Genomic DNA, 20,734 nt, shown 5'->3' with positions numbered 1-20,734 from the left:
GGTTTTGTTCTTTTCAGAGCCATACAATTAAAATATATATTCTGGGTGAATCTGCAGGGAATAGATAGGACAGTTGAGGAGAGCTATCCCTAGAGATGATGTGCCACATCAGAACACAGCACACTAATAAAATGTTGAGAGCCATCTGTCAGAGACAAAAAGCCATGGTCAGGGCCTATCTTTCAATGAAAAATGAAATGACACTTGCCCTCCAAAAGATTAATATATTTGGTTATTGGCCTTTTCCCTTCCCCCTTTACCTTTTTAAAATTTTCTCCATCCTGTAGTGAGGTTTTTGTTCCTTTTTTCCTTTCCAAACTAGAGAAAATCCCATATAGCCAAGCTGCTTACTTTTTCTCCAGTTATTATTTTCTTGTGCTTTTTTTTTTATTATTATTATTATTTTATTACACACTGCGTGTGAGCTTGTGAGACATCGGGTATTTTGAGATGGGCTTCAGGTTATTGTGGCAAGGTCTAATTTCTGTTTTCAAGTGTTCACATAACATGCTTGCCACTGTGCCCTCCTCTTCCTCCATGACCAAGAGTGTAAGTTCTACAGACAGACACCTGAAAACAAAACCCTTTGCATGCCTCACTCCCTCAGAAACAGGCATTTGTTTCCATCATGATAGGAAATTGACTTAGGAAGTCCTTTCAGTTACAGTGCAAGTGGCATGTTTATCTATAGAGGATTCTATCCTGCTGACTTGAGAGGCACTTTAAATTAAGTTAGTCTACCCTGTGTAGGATTTATTTGCCTTGTAGAAAAACAGATGTGATATGGGTCACTTGTTTGAAAATAATCCTGGAAGACAAAGTGATGAGATTAATAAAAGGCAGATTTATTAAAAAACAGTTCAAGCAAGATTGCAGATTTTATAAAATGAGCTTAGAAAACATGAAGAATGAGATCCTTCTCTGTGTTACCCAGAGATTTGTTCTCTGCAGAAATTGTTACGTAGTTTTTGTTCTTGTTTTGTTTATGTGTGTTTTGTTTGTTGGTTGGCTTTTGTTGCTTTGCTGGGTTGGTTTTTTTTTTTTAATTTTAACGTTTGATGACTTTTAGCCTAAGAGATGCCAGTAGGAGTGTTTCTGTTCCCTTCTGTACCACTTACTGCTTCCTGCAATTTAAGTTTGAAAAAACAAAAAGGGGAGGTGAGGGTTAGGGAGACAAAACGTGGCGTATGCCATGACCCTCATATTGAGATTCTTTGACTTACAGACACTTGAACTGGTGCAGCTGGGGACACAGAAACCTGCAGTCAGGGGGAACAGAAACAGGCAGGGGAATCTTTTAAATCAGTTTTGTCACTAGAAAAATTCTAACATGGAATGGCACCCTGGATGCTGACCTTTCAAGGTTCCTTCCATCCCCTTTTCTGTGATCATAAGACTTGTTTTTCTGTTCACTGAGCTTAAGGGAAATATCTGCTAAAATGCTTTGGTTTTGTTTTGTGTTTTTTTTCTTGCAACATTTGCTATTAAATCACAAAGAAGCAAGTTATTACTTAATGTGAATTAATCTCTATTTTGCTAGTGGAAAGGTTATAGCTCGCCTTTTCTAAATGGTATGGAAAAATCTGATTAATAGCTCTTCAGTGCTCTCTCTCCTTCTAAAATGACTTTAATCTTCCTTTCTTTAAACTTTTTGTTCTGCTAGTTTGGGATATTTCCTGAGGAGGCAGTGAAAAATCAAACCAAACATCATTTAAATATGCTTGTTTTTCCCTTTCAGCGTAAGAGTATAAATGCATTTTTAGAGAAGTAGAGATTGATGTCATTTGTATTAATGAGTTGTTGCTTCACATCTTTTCTTTTTTTCTGAGATGAAAATTTTGGTTTCCCTATGAGGAGTGTTATGGAAGCGCATGGGATGCTTTTGTTTCTTCAAGTAATAGCACCAGCCCAAACAATCTGGAATGGTTCATGACTTGAGCTGCTAATCTGCTCCTCATTCATTCTTTACGTCTTTTTATTTGACGTGTAAAGTTCAAGTGTCAGTTTATTCTGATCTTACCATTTCTCCTGTTACATCCTGGGCTAGGTTGGTCTTTGTATCAACAGCTTTTTGTGTTGGCGTTTTCATCTGTACCCTGCAACTTATAAAAACTGCTACGGCTGTCAAACAGTGCAAAATCGTATGGGCTCTGGTGGTTAGGAGTTTGTCATGCTGAATAAAGTCCTCTTCTGTTTAAACTTTCAGGGCGTGAAGATACTTGACATGATCTCCAAGCAAAGAATTACCAATGTGCCTCGAGATGACATAAGCCTTCGCCCAGACATGTATCCCTGTAGCCTTTGCTGGAAGGATAATTTAACACTGATTATTGGCTGGGGAAATTCAGTAAAGGTGCAATTACCTGTCTTTGTAATAAATGCTTGCTGTTATCACAGACAAACAGAGGATTATTTCTGAAAAGCAAAGACAATCGAAAAAAATAGAGTTTGGTTTGACTGCAGTCTGCAGAACTCCTGCTGCCATAGAAATGTCATTGGACTGACCCTCATGAGGAGGAGGAGTGATAGACACCCAGCGGTCAGACAGATTTCTGTGTGTGAGCATGCAGCGAGTATAATCCTCAGGGACACTTCTCTGTGCCTTCGAGAGATTTCCTCCTTTGAAAGCTTTCAGAGGGGCTTTTGAATTCATTTCTTTTCATTAGCATTAAGGAAGAACAACTTAGCGTGAGTTATTTTTGGAGGAACTTTAGGGTCTGAGGACTTTGACTGCTAAAGGAAGACACGTATTTTGAGCCAACTGTGGGGTAAAAAAAAAAAAAGAGGAGGGGGGATAGAGGGCTGGCTGCTTAGAGTTTTGCTTTGCTTTCACTAGGGAACTGGCATTTTGAACATACGTACTACAAGCTGTCTGTGATTTGTGCAGACCAGTAGCTGAAAGGAGTTTGTTAGAGCCCGGTAGATGTTTTCTTACAACAGCTTGCTACGTCATTGCACAGTGGGAAATTAAAAGCACTTGGTGGGAAAGTACAGTAAAGTAGGTGAAGCATAAAAAGCTTTTGGAGCATTAAGCTTAAAATTTTACAGATGAAGAAGTTTGTCCTAAGTTTGGCACCTGACGTTCCATTGTTTTGTGTGTGCTTCCTGACATTTGTGTATTTTCATTTCTTTATATGTATGTACTCTCCTGTTGCTCGGAGTTGCAGTAGCATATGCTTACTGAAATAGCGAGGTGATGAGACAGTAAGCATGAGAAGATACCAAAATCAAACTCCCACATGCTACTGTGGAGAAATCACAGTGAGAAGATGCTTCCAGATGTCTGTGGTGGTCCGTCTGCCTTCTTCTCTCTCACCCTATGTATAAGGCTGAGGGCTAGGATCAGAAATTTCCTTTTGGGTTTTCTTCCTCAGTGATTCGTCATCACCGTTTTGCTGCCTGTGTTTTTCAAAGTCCAGAAGTGCAGCTTCAAGAGCACCACAGTGAGAAAAGGAGTCTCTGGGAAAAGTTAGCATCATTTTAAGAATCACAGTTTGCTCATCATAATGATCCAAATATCTCTTCCCTAGATTTGCTCAGTGAAGGAGCGGCATGCCAGTGAAATGCGTGACCTTCCAAACCGCTATGTGGAAATAGGTATGATGGTATGAATGTGTGCCTTCTTGGAATTAGATAAGCTTTGAGAGGTCTGTTTTAACATTGAGCCTGGAAAAGTTGTTGCAGTTCAGAAGCAACTTGTAGTCATAACGTAAATGTCTCCTCACTTTTGCCTGATGAGGTTGTTACGATGTCCTGCGTAGTTTTTTGCAAGCTGAGACTCTTAAATTTGTGCTCTTCTACAATCAGACTGTTGTGTGGGGGAAAAGTGGGTGTCCTAACTTGTCTTTCATGCAGATTTTTACAGAGATTTTGGCCTGTTGTCTTTCTTAAATGATGATCAGTACACTAATAAGGAATAAACAGGCACTACCTTAGTTAATTATTTATTGTTAAACTGCTCTGCTTATTCTGGGTTTAGAATAGCTCTAGAAAATTGATTGGAATTTCTTTTTGTTCCCTTTTTTTGCTCTTTGCTTTCCTATTTCTGTAGGTGATGTAAATAATTTCATTATTGCTGATTAATGGAAGTGGTGTTGACAGCATGTGTGTATGAAGTAAAGCACAAAGGGGAATTCAGATGAAATTTGACAGTGGTTGGTGGGGAGTGGTAAACAAAAGCTCAACTGTTCTCAGAGGAAGCTTTTGGTAAGGAAAGGTCTATGAAGAGGTAACACTGACAAGATAAACAGGGACTCCATAGTCCAGAGAGAACAACTATGGAGTTTTGTGCTTCCTTGTCTTGACTGCAGTGAGATGAGATTGTAAATAAGAGTGTTCCAACAAAATCCTGACTCATGTCAGCATACTGACCAGGGAGATACATGCCATAGATGTATACAGCTTTATGATGTCAGAAAAAAAAAAGCCAGAGGTTTAAAATAGCTTCTCAAAATCAACTAGGAAATGGATGTTAAACATTGTAGGAGTTGTAGATACTGAAAGAAATCATGCTTGACTATTAACTGATATTTGAATGCTACTTGCTGGTTAAAATTATATAGTCCCAAAAGAATAATTAAACATGAGATTCCAGGATTTTTGAGAGAATTATATCAAGAAGAAATTCAGTCTTGAATTTTACCTTCCAATCTCTTATAGAAGATTTATATATTCTATATTCTGTACCTGTAAGTCCCTTTTCTAAGTAGCTTTTAGGAAATAATTAAATAGGGTGATTTTACATACTGACAAGCAAACAAGAACGTATTCTTCATTTATAGTATGACTTTGTTGTGGGAGTTAACCTGTCTGCTGGAATTTCATTTTAAAAACAATAAAAAGCTGTCATAAAACTGTTTGGCTGCAAATCTGAAGGTTAGAGAGTTCTGTGGAAGTAACTTTTTCATATTTCAAACTTGAGCATGAAGTCTTCTCGGTATTCTTGAGGACTGCTGTTTTATCTCACTTAACCTGTTGATGATGTGCTTGAAGTTTTTCTTCCTGGTTTCACGTCAAAGCATTGAAACAGCTCTGCCAAAGGCTGCCAGCAGCACTCATTGGAATGTGGATATTAGACTGAGAGGGAAAAAAAGGTGAAATTATTTGTTCAAGTCTGAACAGAAATTACAGTAGCTTTTGATTTAATCACATGGAAAGTCTTTGAGAGTTGTGTGTCATCATGCCATAGCATCCATTTCGATTTAATTGTAGTTTAAACTTTACTTTTCAGGCGCATAGCTGGCAAATTGGTGTTATTAATGGGCAGACTGACCAGCAACCAATATGTTTTTTGGCAAGAAAATCCATATTCTAAATGGATGCATTTGTTGATATACTCCTGTAATGTAAAGAATTTACACAAAACAAGAATATAGTCCAGTGATAGCTTAATATCCTTGAGATATTCTTTTGGCTTATAGCTTTTATGGCATCGTCTCATCAGGATAATACATGTGAGAAAACACTGTATTGTCATAGGCTCCATATCTCAGCAGTTCAGATTTGTTTTTTTAGAGCTATTCAGAGGGGCCTCGAAGTTCTACAACATCATAGCAAACTATGGTGGCATGAGTAGACAGTAGATGTTTTTCCAATGGCTTGCATCCCAGGAAGCAAAGCAATTCCTGCCATGTAAGTTAGGTACATAGGATCCTGTGCACCAAGGATTTTACCTTGGTGCACAGTCATGCTTGATGTGTGGAAGGAAATAAATATGGTATATCTACCTTGATCCTAAACCAGGTGGCCTGTGTTGTAGGAAGGTAACACCACTGAACTGTTTTGGCTGTTGTATTTCAAAGAAGACAATGCTGTGGCTACGTGCAGAAGAGGTATCACAGAATGTATTGTTCTCATGCAGTAAGATCTGCTCGACATCACTAATTTTATTTACATCTTTCAGTATATTAATGTGCTTTTCTTCGTTAATCATTCCTGTTTGTGGTTACACGTCACGCTTCGTTGTGTACAAGAGACTTCATTCACTGTCGAAGATAAACTCAAGCAGAGTGTTTCTATTTAGGTTTAAATGTATGTTAGCTGTGCAGATCCTATCAGTTTATAGCTGCCTGCTACCACGGTGCAGCAGTGTATTGATTAGAAAGTATCGGTATTGAATTACAGGCTTAACGTGGACTAAATGCCATTGTGATTCTTCTCAAAGAGCGCTTGACCCCGGTGCTCACTTCTGATACGTGTACAAAAGCTGTAATGCTAGACAGCTTCTGAACTGGCAGCCCTTCCTCAACTGTGGTCGGCTAGTAGGCTGCTTGCTAAGGAACTAATTAGCACTTTGCACTTAATGCAGTGCCTTGGCAAAGTGGAATTGGGTAATAGCGGGAAATAATCTTCCAGTGGTCTAGTCGAGTAGCTCATGAAGTATTTAACGTGGAAGGCAGTAAAAGACTGGAAGTTGATTAGAGATTTCTCATTCCATTCATTTTAGCCTAGATTTTAGTTGAGGAATCTCTGCTTAATTCCAGGTGCCAGCCTGCCAGCAATGCCTCCAGCATTTCTTTCCCCTGGGCATTCCCCCACTTTCCCCACAAAGCAAACTTCTGGTATAAGAATAGCGTGTGGATATGATGTAACAATACATCCTTGTGTTTTGAGGAGGGGTAGCTGTATCACCACATAGAAAGCTATCACCGAGTACTGAGAACACCATGTTTTTAGCTGAAAGAAAATGCGGGGCTATTTATTTTTTGCTTCGTAAAGCGAGATAATGTGATCTGCTGTAGCAGTGTATTTTTCTTCACAAAAAGAGAACTTAAAGCTTCCTAATGAATATAGTGAGCAATGAATTAAAAGTGAATAAATGTCATCATCTTTAAGCTAATTTACGCAACTATTTAATTGCAGCAAGTCTACTTTAGGAAAAGGAAATGGCCAAAAAAAGAAAAAAGAGAAATCCCCATCTGTGTACCTGTGTACCAGACTTCTGTTCATCGTGTTCTGTCACAAGACAAGTAAATCATCCATAAATTCCTTAACAAAAATTACCCCAGACTAAGACTTCTGGATATTTGCCCTGTTGGTTGATCAGATTTTAGGGGATTTTACAGAAAATTAGCTGGGAAGCTTTAAAACTTTTTGTTTTTCCTGCAATCATGTTGAATTAACAGTATTAAGATAACAGACTGCTTTATTTCATTGGAAATGCTCATCATCTGCTGTGCAGCATTTGAGGTTATATTAGGAATGATTGACAGATCATTGTTCAATACTCTCTAAGAGCCTTTCTAAACTCTCAGCATTCAAACAGAAATAAATCTGAAGATGACTTTTCCAACCATTTTCTTAGTAAGTAAATACAGAGGTTATGAATTCTGATTTCAGAAGCATGAAATAAATTCTGTTTTCCTAATCAGTAATATATAGGGATCTATTTGAGTCTTACCTTATTGCTCTTCCTACTGGAATTGAAGGAAACAGTGGGTAAAAATGCTATCACAATGTGTACGTAACTAAGTAGAGTTGCTTAATTTTCATGTATAGTATGAAGGAGAGAACTGCAAAGAGTTGTAAGGATGCTCAAGCACAAATAAACTACGCTCAAGTGGGTTACTTCAGTGGGCCTCCTCAGAAATTTCCAGTTCCTTTTGTGTTGCAGTTGACATTTCTCTAACTGAGCACATCTTGAGCTTTCTGCTCAGATTCCTAGTCAGAAGGAAGCTCTGCCCTGGGAATTTGAATTTATGAAGACCTTTGTGGAGTTTAAAATGGGAGATAGGAACAATTTGTAAGTATGAAAATACTTAAATGCTGAGGCAGGTGTTCGTATATAAAGATTTTCAAAGGAAGATGTCAGTGTTAGAAAAATTGAGATTTATATTTTCTTCAAGGCTTATCTTGGATGGTACGTTTGAAAGTATTGTTAACTTCTCTTAAAGTAAACTATGTATACGTGTGTGTGTGCTTTGTGATTTGCTTATATCCATCTCAAAACACTTTAAGTGGTACTTATGTAGGACAAAAGCCTTTTGTGGTCCTCTAGCTGGCACTGAGAGCATATATGGGGCAAAAAGCATGTTTTATATCAAACACAACTTCCTGAACCTGGTTAATAACTAATCAAAGCACACTGTTTTCTACAACATTTTGTTTTACATAATTAACTTAGCAAAGCACTGGTACTGGAGATGCCATCTTGAGAGCACTTCAGGGGATGCTATTCTGCTGATTTTATAGGTGTTCCCTACATAGATAGTGAAAAGGTAGAGACATCGCCCCAGCAGCTAGCAGTGCACCAGAATGCTCTGGGCTGGCCAGGGTCACCTTGCTTCATGGCTCCCCTGCTGTTGATATATGTATGAGCTAACTAAAAACTACCCTGAGTGCCTCTCCATTTCTTTTGTGCACCATATAGAATTAAAAACCAGAAAGTATCAAGAAAAAGGCTTCTTTTCATCTATTAAGTTTCACATTTGTTCTCTGCACCTTCCTGCCCACTTTCCCGAAATTAATGTCAAAATCTTGGCCTCAGTGAAATCAATGTCAGCACAGTGTTATCACTGTAAACACAGTTGCACATATTAAATTTGCAGTGCACTATTTTTCGAGATTTTATTAAGCAAAACAGGCTTTAAAAATAAACAAAAGTCAGTGCACTGCCTGTGGGAAAGTTGTTTTTATAGAGTTTGGGTAAATAATGTAATGTATGCTGTTTTATTGATGTGGTATGTTTCGTCTATTTCGCGTAATGAACAAGATGATTTACAGGTTTCATCTCTGCTTCCTTGGTAATTTGTCTGACAGCTGTACGTAGATGATGAACATAAAGTAGATGCACTGTCAACACATCTTCCATCCGCTTGTATGATAGGCATAAACATGTGTGACACGCGGTCATACTATGGTCATTCCTATTTACTTTGGTGCTGTGTTTGGTTTAATTGTTTTGGATCCTTTTCAAATTAACAGCACTTCTGGAATACCTCCTTGTAGGATTTTTTCCCCCTTGATCAGGAGAAACTGTGGAGATAAGTCAGATTAACCTCATGGTGCTCTGAGCTCTAATAACTGTCGCAGTTCTTCAGTAAAACTTTTCCTGATGATCTGTATCAAAGGCTTCTGTCAGGTCATAGAGCGCAGCCTGTGCCAGGCACCCTTTGTTCAAGGCTGTCACAGCTGTGCTGGAGCGTTGTGTTTCCACAAGGTCTCTTGAGGAAGAAGAGCTGAGAGAAGGCTGGAAGTGAAACCGAGGGAGCTGAACTCTATTTAGAAACAAATCTCACAGAGATTTCCTTGTATATCTTTTCTGAACAGCAGTATTGCCTTATCCAAACTAGATTCCGTGGGTATTACAAACTACTTTAGGAGTACCTCACTGACTAAGGAAATGAAGCCCCAGTGTAGGCCAAACACATGTGATTTTTCAAAACTGTCCCCGTAATCTTTATAAAGATACCATTCATCACTCTGCTTTCCTTTCCAAATTCATATGACAGCATTTCATATGCCTCCGAGAGCCTTCGCTTGTCACTTTTTAAGCTGTCAACAAAAGTTTCTTTGCTGTCCTTCTACCCTGTGCTCTAGATGTTACTTTTTTTCTTCTCCATGCACTTGCTCCTGTCTTCCACATTCTCCTAAAATGCCAAATACTAAATTATAAGCTGGGAATAAGATTTATTACGTAGACATTATTAACATGGTTGTTTTTAAAGTCATCGCTCAAAGCAACGTATGACACAATCCAAGTAATCTCATCACTCTTGCAGTATAGAACAAAATAATGACATACAGGACTACCAGTGTGAACCTGTTCTCTGCTAGAATAGATTGTTTTACCCTTGTGCCATGCTTTGGCCTCCCAGTGATGTCAAAGTGTCAGCCATCATTAAGAGAAAAACAGCATTTGCTTATTCAGTGAGAGACAGATGTCAAATACGTATTTTATTTGGCAGTATTTTTTTTCCTCTTATATCAGGAGGACAATTATTTATCCTGTTTCTTCGTATTGCCTTGGCTAAAGCAAATTATATTTATGCTGCATTTTCTATTTGCTTTACTGAAATAATTACCTATTTCAGTGAACAGAAGATAGTGGTAGTGTAGCTTGCTGACTGGAAAGAGGGAAACATTTATTTTCTACTTATATTTTCCTGAAACTGTCTTGAGAGAAAATTATGATGGATCTAATATATTCTGTTTAACAAAAATTAATTTGCTAATACAAGCACTAAGGTCTGCAGATGTTTAATGCCTGTACTGTACACCCAGGAGTAAAAAGCTAAATAATTCTTTCTGCCTAAGAGCTCAGCTACAATGAGCTCTTTTATAAGTTCAGCTCTCTTTTTTTTTTATTCCTCAAAATAGTCAACACTTAAATTGGTCGTGAAAACAAAACAGTTTGGGAAATCATATTTTCAGTTTCAAGGATAAGAAAAGCCTCTATTTAACTGTATCTTTTCTTAGTGATGAGTGTATCTGTAAATCTTCTGATAATGAATTAATAATGACCTTTGTGTTTTCATATATCACACCAATAGATGTATCAGGTGTGATCGTCTTACGGTTACACGACTTTCTGTAAATATGCAAACCTACAGAGATCTTTTGTACACTACCTATTTTACTGAGCTTGGCTTTTTTCCTTTTTTTTTTTTCTTTTTTTCCTCTCCAGTGTGATTACTGGAAGTCTAGCTGACCATTCATTTCAAATGTTTCATCTCTAGCATGTCCTGGAGCACAAACATTTCTTCTTGCAAGTCTTAATGGAATTGAATCTGTTAAATGTAATTTTTCATCATCTTGCTGATCCAACTGGGAAGTCTGTAGGTTTGCTGTATGCATTGAGTCTACTTTTCTCTGAACTGATACTCTGTGTTGTTGGTTGCTCCCTCAAAATAAGCTGTGTGTTTTTCTTAGGAAGCAGTTCATACATTTATTTGCTTAATAATTTAATAATAATGATTTGCTTAATAATTCTTTCTGTTTCCATTCCTGTGTTTCAGTTTTCCAGTTTGATACAGAGTTCTATATCAGTGGGCTTGCACCTCTCTGTGACCAACTTGTTATACTTTCATACGTAAAGGAGATTTCTGAAAAGACGGTAATTATTTTTCTGTTACAATTTCACCACACCACTGATCTCTCCTGGGAGTTAGAACTTACTTAAACTAGTCAGGCAGATCTGATTACCTGTGAAAGAGTTGCAACCAGCTTGTAGTGAGCAGAGCCTGAGACTTCTCTGGCCTAGCAAATAAGGGCAGCAAGGATAATGCTGAAAACTAATGGATTTACCTTTTAAAAGCTCTATCCTTTGTTTCCTGCAGGAAGCAGAGAAGGTCTCTAGGTAGTCTTTCTCTTATTTCTTCCTTTTACCCCTACCTCTTACTGTTTCTCTCCATTTCTCTCTTTATTTTGGCTATTTCTGCTCCAGAAGAAATGAAGGATCTCTCTAGCTAGAGGAGCACCGTGCTGAACATACATCTTAGAAGAAAAGAGATTAGTGAAGCTGATCGGTCACTGTAGCAGGGGTGGGATGCATTATTGCAAGTGCATGGCATTGCCATTCCCCAGACCTTGGTTGTGTGCACCAATGTATGATAGCTAGCTAGCTAGATGGCTAGAAATCAGAATTCATGTCAGCCGCTTCTACTGCAAGCAGGCGCGTATGGTGTCTGTCTCCAGCATTTATTTCATACTGCCAAATAAAAGGCGAGGTAATGGAGGAAATCCTTGAAGTTGCAGTGTGCGAGTGGCAGATGCTCTTGATCATCTCTTTGATAGTAGGCCTGCATTAGCCAAGCATCACCATAGAAACCTTAAGCAACTGGGTGCACAAGTTGCTAGGCAATGCAACACTGTAGGTTCAAATGAATGCTCGAGCTGGCTGAAATCAATAGGGTTAGCTTCCAGCTCTGCTGCAGGATGTCAGTTTATTATTTCTTTATTTATATGGAGGAGAAAAATAATGTCACAGCATTGGTTCCCAAGAGAGCCGGTGTGGTAGTCCTCCAGTGCATGAGAGTAGGTGAGAGAAAAGACGGCAAGCAAATTGGATGGGAAGGGGGAGGAAAAGGGGAATTGGAATTCAAGGGAGAAAGGAAATTAGGAAGCCATCGTTAATGAAGAAGGAGGCTGTGGATGCAGGTAGAAACTGAGATGAAACTCATTCTGGCTGCTACAGGGAAGAAAAATGAAAAAAAATTCAGGTAGTCCAATTGTAATAAAACACAAGAAAGAGATTTCACTTGAATTTGCTTTTAATTACCCTTCTGTGTAAACAGACAATAAAATCTCTGCAAGCTGGACGTTCATAGCTTCCCAGTTTTCTGGTGCCTGGGTTCTTTGGGAAGGAAAGGACTCCCATCCTTGTGCTGTGGCTGTGCTCTGGCCTGGTAGGAGCCCTCCGCCAGCATCTCAGAGCCCCTCTGCCTGAGCTCACAGCTCACTGCAGATGCTGTTGGGTGGTGAAGAACACTGTCCTTCCTACGCTTCATTTCACAGCTTTCAGATGACACCTTCTTACTTGTTACAAATTGCATTGGAATTGAACTCGTGGCTATGCTTCATTTTTCACTTCTGCTGGAACAGTTAGGTCAGGAAAAGACTTCAGTGGTTCTGCTACTGACTGGGTTGGCCAGAGATGTGAAAATCTACTTCTTACATCACAATATTCTTTCATGCTGTATTTTGTTGAAATTGACAGTCTGAAATATAAAATAATGCTTTGTCTTGAGCTTTGTCTTAATTGAAGTAAGCTAGTTGAGCCAGTGTTTTCTCCATGATGTCATCTTACAATAAACATCTGCATTTCACTGCTTAAGTTGACCTTTCTGAAGAGCATCAGCACAGTAAAGGTTTTAGATTACTCTTAGTTTAATTTTAATGTAATGCTGCTGGATGCTTAGAAGCGCAAACCTAAACACCAGCTTAAAAGAAGTTGATCTTGGTACCAGAATAACACTGATTTGTAGAACTTTGTCCTCTGGGGCCTGAGGCCAGCTGAGAACATCTGAAACTGTTGCATTACTTTTTGTATGCAGTGGTTGATCACCATCTGTTCTAGCTCTGAAAACTTCTGTGACCAAGAGCAGAAAAATAATGCCCAAACTCCCAAGCCTGTGTCATCTCTGCATCTCCTTCACTGTGTGGTTCATAGCTGAATACCCATTGCAAAGTGAATTCTGGTGCTGTATCTGGTGCTACAGTTGTTGGGTATCAACTTTACCTGCAGGTGGCCATCAGTTGATATTCTGAGGAAGCTGTGCAGGATGCAGCTAAGATGTCTGCATTTTTCTAGGAGGTGGAGTGTTGCGCCAGGCCCAGACTGGACATCGTACAACCTCTGCCTGAGTCTTGTGAGGAGATCTCTTCTGATGCACTGACAGTACGAGGATTTCAGGAGAATGAATGTAGAGATTACCATCTAGGTAGGTGTTCTTAGTATTGTTTTGTTTTGTTTTCTTAAGTGGATTAAAAATTGTTTAATTTGGAAGTGCTCAGAGCCTTCTTAATTTTTCTCATCTCTGTTAATACATGTGACGCTGAAATGTAAGAACCAGTCAGATGAAAGAACACAAATGTGCTTTGCTTACAAAGAGGGATATAATTAAACATTATGATTTGCAATGCCACTTAAAAGTCAGATTTGCTGGGAAACAGAGAAGTCTTGATCTCGTGCAATGCCCAGTATTTTGGGGAAAAGTATCTCTGATAGAGATCTGTTCACGATCTTTAGAAGCTCTTGTGAATCTTTGGGTAGAAGGGCTTCGGGAGTAGTGATGAATGAATGATACAGAGTCTGGAAAAGTTGTTTAGGGCCAAAGATGGAATAGATGTCATTTCAACAGTAAGATGCCCCCGGATCAGATTAAAAGGGGCACGTTACTACTTAGCTTCCCAGTGCTGACAAAGCTGTCAGCATGTAACAGACCTCAGAGTGTTAAGATGAGTAGGAACTGGGGTTTGACAACTTCAGCCTTGAAGATGGATTTAATTATGTAGGCAGAGAGAAAAACTCTAGCCTAGTATATACCAGTCTTTTAAATAAGATGGTGGGATTTTCTGCTATACATGTTGTAATTCAAGAAGATGCATGGCAAAGCTGATGCAGAATTCCTTGGTGAAGATTATATACGGAGTGTTAAGCAGAAACATTCCTTCTGGCTTTTAAAATCCATGAATCTGATTTTTAAATACCTTCCCTGGCAGCATGTTTCAAATCGTAGGCTTGGCAGGCCTCTTTGTGTTCATCAATGCCCTTAAGCCACTAGAAAGAAATAAACTATATCTCCTCCTGATCTCCAAAACATCTCTGCAGCTATCAGTGGAGTTGTGATTGCTTTATACCTGTCCCTAAGCAGAACACTGATGCCCACAGTTGTACTTTTATGCTTAATAAATATTCTACTTAACCTGACAAGTGTAAAAATTTTGGATGGCTTTAAAGCAAGCAGTATTCTGTGGATTGCTTATAGGCTCAGGAGTGATACGTGATATCCCAGATATTCCAGATATGGGATGGGGAATGCTCTTTTTTCCCCATACCCACTAAATATTGATAGTAATTCTTCATGGGTTCTCTGCAAAAAATAATTATTCTGAGCAGTCATCTTCTCTGCTTGATATTACCTTTAAGTACATTTTTACTTTGAGCTTACTTAAAAATAAAGGCTTATGGTATAAGCAAATGCATTATACATATAACCTTAACTTATAGCGTTGCAAATGCATTGCTGTAATGATGTGCTGTGTCCCCAGAGGTTATGGCATCCATCATTTATGCTTTTGATGGCCTTGACCTTGATGAGGAGGATAAGTTTATTGCAGGCTATGGAGTGTAATAGTCCTCTAAAAGTACAATAATGTGTTCTAAACCGTCATAAAGTTTACACACAGTGAATGAATCAGAATCTGCAATAAGCTGTAGTGTTGTTTTTTTTTTTTGAAAGCTATTTTACCATTTAAGCCAGTTTTAATTCATTGGAGAATATAGCTTTCCAAACAAGCATGTTCTGCAGGAATAGCCTTGCTTCCTTCCTTGCATTTCCTCTTTAAATTCCCCTCTAGAGTGTACTAAAAAGCTTTACTTAAGGAAAATATAATAATAATAAAATTGTGTATGCACTTGCAGAGTATTCGGAAGGTGAATCACTGTTTTATATCATCAGCCCAAGAGACGTGGTTGTAGCTAAAGAACGGGACCAAGATGACCACATTGACTGGCTTCTTGAGAAGAAGAAATATGAAGTAATTTTTACAACATTCTTTCCTTCAGACTCTTCTGATTTGGGAGTTGTGGTGGTACAGTGAACTTAGCTAGATCATTTGAACTGAATTCTGTTCCTCAAGTCGTTATCTGAATGGCTGTGAGGGCAGGTGTTGGCCATGCGTCTCTGCATCATGTCTCTGCAGGTTTAGACTTCTGAGTGGAGCAACTCATCTGAATGGCACTCAAATGAGATAGATGAACTAAACACTGCGAATACTGCCATCAGCATCAGATATAAAATGTGTTTGCTGTCTCTAAAAATTATGAAACCTGTTTCTTGGCTCTAAATCTGCTGATCTGTGTGGCCACTTTCCTGGATCTTTCCTAGACTGTTTTGTAAATATTGGCAGTTTTAAGCACGTGTATCTCAACATCTAAATCAATGTTAAATCCTTAAAGACTATCTCACTGTTCTGGATTCTGATTTCCTGCACTTAGTGATTTAGAACACATGTTGCCATACATGAAGTGGCTTACAAATGCTGCTTGTTGGATGCCCATTATAAGAAAAAAAAGTGCCATTCAGCACTTACACCTTTTGTTAATGCAGTCATGGTACTCGGCATGCAGGTTTGTTTGAATCTTTGCAGATGCTTTTGTGTCTGAAGAACAAACTTGTGTGATGAGTGCAGTTTTGCAGTTATGTAAATCACAGCATCTGGTCCCTGAAGACTCCAGCAATTTGCAAATGACAGCTGTGCATGTGCCTTTGTGAAAGCTATTCAAGGTAGTAGGTAGCATGAATGTTAGAATGTACGTTAAAGGTTTCGTTTTGTTTGTACAAGTGGCAGCTTTGTTTCTGTGCATTTGAAGTAGAAGAAGGAAGCAAAAATGACACTTAAATATAAGTCATACTGACTGGAGAAGGCTTTTGGGGTAAGGAGCTGTATACCCCTCCCCCACTGCCATACTGATGATTTTTTTCACGTTTTGGTAGGGAAGAGTTCTCATTTGAAAATGATCCAATGGGATTGCATTGTCTTTCTTCTTGTAATCTTGAGATCTGATCCTAATATAGTAATGTGGAGTGAACCCAGATGGAAACAAAAGTAGTTTTCTCTTTGGTTGACTGCTTTTGTTTGGGTATGAATTCAAAGCTGCTCATTCAACCATGGCATTAAAAATTCTACTGCTTCAAACACCCTGCTCTGGAAAAAAAAAAAAAAAAAAAGAAAAAAAATTGATTTATGCAGTTCTAGACCTTTCTGTATCGAAAGTTTGTGTATGTGGCTAGTATCTCTGTTTTCTACTTTCTGAATGCAGGAGGCTTTGATGGCAGCTGAGATCAGTCAGAAAACCATAAAAAAGCACAAGATTTTGGTAAGTCTGAAAACTTCTATTCAAAATAAAGTATCTGATTTCCTTTAGAGTTTCCTTTAGAGCACTGTGAGATGCTACAAATGCATTCCCTGTTCTGTGTCACACCAGACAATAGCTGTTAGGCATACTCTGACTAGCATTCGATTTCCTGGTTTCAGCTGCAGAACAGGAATGTTAGTGCATGAAACATGTCAGGATGTGGATTTTATAAAGGTGCTATTGACATTAAAAAGAATTTCACTTCTCTGACTGCTGATAGGGTTTTTGTTTGCTTTTACTTCTGCATTAAATTTACTGTGGTTCAAAAGCACAATTATTGCAATATTAGAGATGGAGCATGGGGTGACACATTTCTCTAACTTTTACCCTGTATGTGTGACAGGGTTTTGGCAGGAGTTTCCAAGGTGCAATTGGACGACCTTTTAAATGCTGCTGAAATTCTGTTGCAGTTTCACATCTAGCTCTCGTGTTCCTTTGCAATTCTCATTATTTTACATAGTTAAACTCCTTTTCTATTGTATAGTTATTTCCCACCTATACAGTTATTTCCCGCTTTTATAGTTCCTTCCAAGAGCAATGAAGATTATTGGTGTTAAAGACAAAGCGTGGGAGGTAGATAATGTAACATTTCTATAATTTGAACACACAGCATCCATACATCTTAAAAATTCTTTTCTTATGCTGTCCAGAAGTTGAGCCAAGACCTAATGGACCTGATGGATTACCTGTCAAGAGTTTGCATGATTTAGCTGCTTTGTGACCCTTGCAAAAGATGTAGAGATTTCTTAAGAGTCAACTTGACATTATATTAGGAAAAAATAAAGTATGCTTTTCTCTTGATGTGCAAGAATTTCCTCTCCTGGAATGAAATTCATTGTGGGCGTATACAAGCATAGTTGTTGAGGGTTGTTGTGAAACCTGCAGAAGCTGTTAATGGAAAAAAATAAAAGTTGATATCAAGTCTTAAGTGAAGGCTTAAGGGTACAGGGATTTCAAACTAGTCATGCTCTCACTGCCTGTCGGTGATCAGAGCAATGGCATCCCACGTGTACCTCCTGACCAGTGTTGTGGTTGTCTTGGGTTGTGTTTAGGCTGCAGTTATAATCACCACCCCTCTGCACCTTCTTATTTTATAACTCTCTTTGCAGTTTGAAACAATGAGTTTTGTGATAGGACTCTTAAGTTACACAGTGGGTACAGTAGCCTGCATTGACCTTAACGCCAGCATTTGAGGTTACAGCAGAAGGCAAGCAGTTGGACAGGATTCTAGTATTATGTGCCTACCAAATCATTTTGCAGCTGAAATGTCTGATAAACTCTTGAGAAGTTGAATTTAATGTGCAATTATATTTCATACTCCTGAAAAATTATTGGTAATGCCTTTACTTTATGAAGCATCCCTGAGGCTTATATTCTCAACTAAGATTTTTGTCTGTTGCTAACTTCATATTGGTAGAGAAGATTTTTGGTTGATGTTCTTATTTTTGAGATAGCCAATGCAAGCACTGAATGATCAGCTGTGTGTTCTGAACAATCTTTAGCATATAGAGGTGGTAGTCTTCCTAGTGTCAACAAGATTATGAAAATGATGTAAAAGAGCATTGTGATTGGAGTTCTTGGGGTATCTAGGCTAATATTTTGTGTTCTGTTCTGTGGGTCCTACTTCTAAAGTAGAACTGAGAGTTTCCATGTAGGGACTGGTGCTTGACATAGTGACAGTGACTGTAGCTGAAACGGGACTTACTGTAGCAGTAAAGTACTTGACTTCCAAACTTTTATAACTAATTACTTATTTTTATTCCCCTTAGGATATAGGCTTAGCCTATATAAATCACCTAGTGGAGAAAGGAGAGCATGACTTGGCTGCTCGGTAACGTATTAAAGACTTTCTTTGCTGGCTGAAGTGTGTCTGTGAGAAACAGTGAGAGCAATTACTGATTCTGAAGTATTTTGTGCTGTTGTTTTCTGTGTGCTCTGGAGTTTCTAAAGTTCGAAAACATACAGACATATTACTGTGTCCTTTATTTTCTTGCCTGTGGGGACCTGAAAGTTATTGGAATCTTTCTTAAGTTTAATTGAAATTGAGACATATTTTTTAGAAAGTAACCTGTGATTTTTTCAAAATTACACTAAATTTTCAACATTGAGGTTTCCTTTAGATGTTGACAATCTTATTAATGTGTCAGTTGCATGTGAGACCATCAGAAGATAGTTTGTGGATCTATGGGTGTAACCAAAAAGACAAATTTGATTACCTAAAAGATAAGAAATTGCCTAAGATTTGTATTTCAATATGTATGTATGTATATGTATATCTTTAAGTGCTTAATTTTACTTTGTGAGTGAAATCTCTAGTATAACCCTAGTCAGTAAGGATGAATGCATAGTAAGATGTCAAATTCTTTTGAATGCAATGACATTGCTTGAAGCAATTGCTCACCAAAATTAGTGAAATTTGAAAGAGTCTGGTAGGGAAAATAAATCCTTGCAATAATGCTGTCACGTTTGTGTTATTCTGTGTATGAACTTCTGTTCTCTCCCCTTTCGTTTTTCTCCCAGAAAGTGCCAGAAAATTCTTGGCAAAAACACAGAACTCTGGGAATTTGAAGTTTACAAGTTTAAAGAAATAGGTCAACTTAAGGTAAGTTTATTTGTATCTCTCAGCTGAGGTAATTGGCGTGCTCTATTTCCTTCATGTTTTGAGCAAGTATCTAAAGAATTGACATTTAATGACTAATGTGGTAGCACAAGACTCTGCCTTTGAAATTCTTGCACCAGATCCTGAGTTGTACAGTTGTCACTCAGGTTGATAGGTGTATGTTAACAAGCCTCCGAACAGGGTTGGAGGCAAAGCATACCCCAGGTACTCAGCTACCTATTTTTAACTTGTTGACAGCCCACAAGTAGAAGACCCACCCCCAGGGGCTTTACTTTCACAGATGCTTACAGTTAAATACATCATTCCCATTTCATTTTCACTTCCTTCCAGTATGTCTTCAAAAAGCCTACCTCAGCTTTTACACAGAAAAGCCTCTGTGAGTGGCAGCCTTTCCTGAGCATCCAAAGTTCCTTACAGCAGAGCCAAGGCTTTAATTGTCAAAAAATAGTTAAATAGCCGAGTAATTTAGGGAAAAATTACAGAATCATAGAATGGCTTGGGTTGGACGGGACCTCAGAGATCGTCTAGTTCCAACCCCCTGCTTGTGGGCAGGGTTGCCAACCACTAAATCAGGCACTCGGTCGGGTCACCCAGGGCCCAATTCAGGCTTACCGAGGGCCTGAAGCACCTCCAGGGATGGGACATCCACAGCTCCTGTGAGCAGCCTGTTCCAGCACCTCACCACCCTCCCACTGAACAGTTTCCCCCTGACGTCTAACCTAATATCCCCTCTTTTCATTTAAAGTCATTCCTCCTTGTCCTATCACTATCTACCTTTGTAAAAAGTTGATTTCCCTCCTCTTTATAAGCTCCCTTTAAGTACTGGAAGTTAGCAATGGGGTCTCCATGCACCTTCTCTAGGCTTTTCATTCCCTCTTTTGCTCTCTTTTTTCCTCTTTTCTTCTTTTTTTTCTCTTTCCCTCTCTTTTATTCCTCTTTCCCTCTCTCTTTTTTTTCTTTTTCTTTGCAAAATGTTTCCCATTTAAAATGTATTCTTCACATATTAGTGTTTTGGCTTAGTTTTTAACCAAAATAGGTAAAGGAAATAGGTTACCAGTTTCATTCTGGAAGAATGTATGTGTTAAAGGAAAATAAAACAGCCATTTGAAACATTTCTTCAGAGATATGTATCCTGCTGCAGAATTAAAAACTTGATTCCTTATACAGCTGTTAGCTGATTTTTCTCAATCTTTGATCCTGCTTTTTTACAGCTAATGAAGTGGTAACACTGCTGCTATTATTGGTTTTGTTTGTCTGGAAAGCTAAGTTTCAGCAGGATGTGATTAAGAAACTAAATAGTCTGTATGATTCTGTCAGACTATCTTTTCTACAGTCAAAATGGGCTCTTTACTCTTTTCTAGATGATTAGATGATGTGTATGTAAACTATTCCCTCCACATAGCAGAGGGTGATGAGGCAGGGCAAGGGGACGCCCGTAGTCTGTGCAGTTCTCTCAATGGCTCCTGTGGCTGGAAATGAGGGCAGTGTGTCTTGTTCTAGGGTACATTCCTATATGGGGGAGAAAAGAAGGGGGC

The 20,734-nt window shown here is 38.6% G+C and overlaps 1 protein-coding gene across 4 annotated transcripts in view; it reads left to right on the top strand.

The window, feature by feature from the left end:
• Window positions 1–20,734, top strand: part of VPS41 (VPS41 subunit of HOPS complex) — a 109,557-nt gene that overhangs the window by 61,134 nt on the left and 27,689 nt on the right. For all 4 annotated transcript variants that reach the window (XM_052698998.1, XM_052698999.1, XM_052698996.1 and 1 more), the window contains 8 exons: window positions 2,207–2,353; window positions 3,531–3,597; window positions 10,956–11,053; window positions 13,250–13,379; window positions 15,083–15,198; window positions 16,484–16,540; window positions 18,349–18,410; window positions 19,100–19,181. In XM_052698998.1, the coding sequence (XP_052554958.1) occupies window positions 2,207–2,353; window positions 3,531–3,597; window positions 10,956–11,053; window positions 13,250–13,379; window positions 15,083–15,198; window positions 16,484–16,540; window positions 18,349–18,410; window positions 19,100–19,181 (759 nt within the window). The remainder of the gene's footprint in view (window positions 1–2,206; window positions 2,354–3,530; window positions 3,598–10,955; window positions 11,054–13,249; window positions 13,380–15,082; window positions 15,199–16,483; window positions 16,541–18,348; window positions 18,411–19,099; window positions 19,182–20,734) is intronic.

Source organism: Tympanuchus pallidicinctus, unplaced genomic scaffold (assembly GCF_026119805.1).
Source record: "Tympanuchus pallidicinctus isolate F22 unplaced genomic scaffold, pur_lepc_1.0 scaffold34, whole genome shotgun sequence".
Lineage (NCBI taxonomy): Eukaryota > Metazoa > Chordata > Aves > Galliformes > Phasianidae > Tympanuchus > Tympanuchus pallidicinctus.
This window is presented reverse-complemented; position numbering and strand designations above follow the sequence as displayed.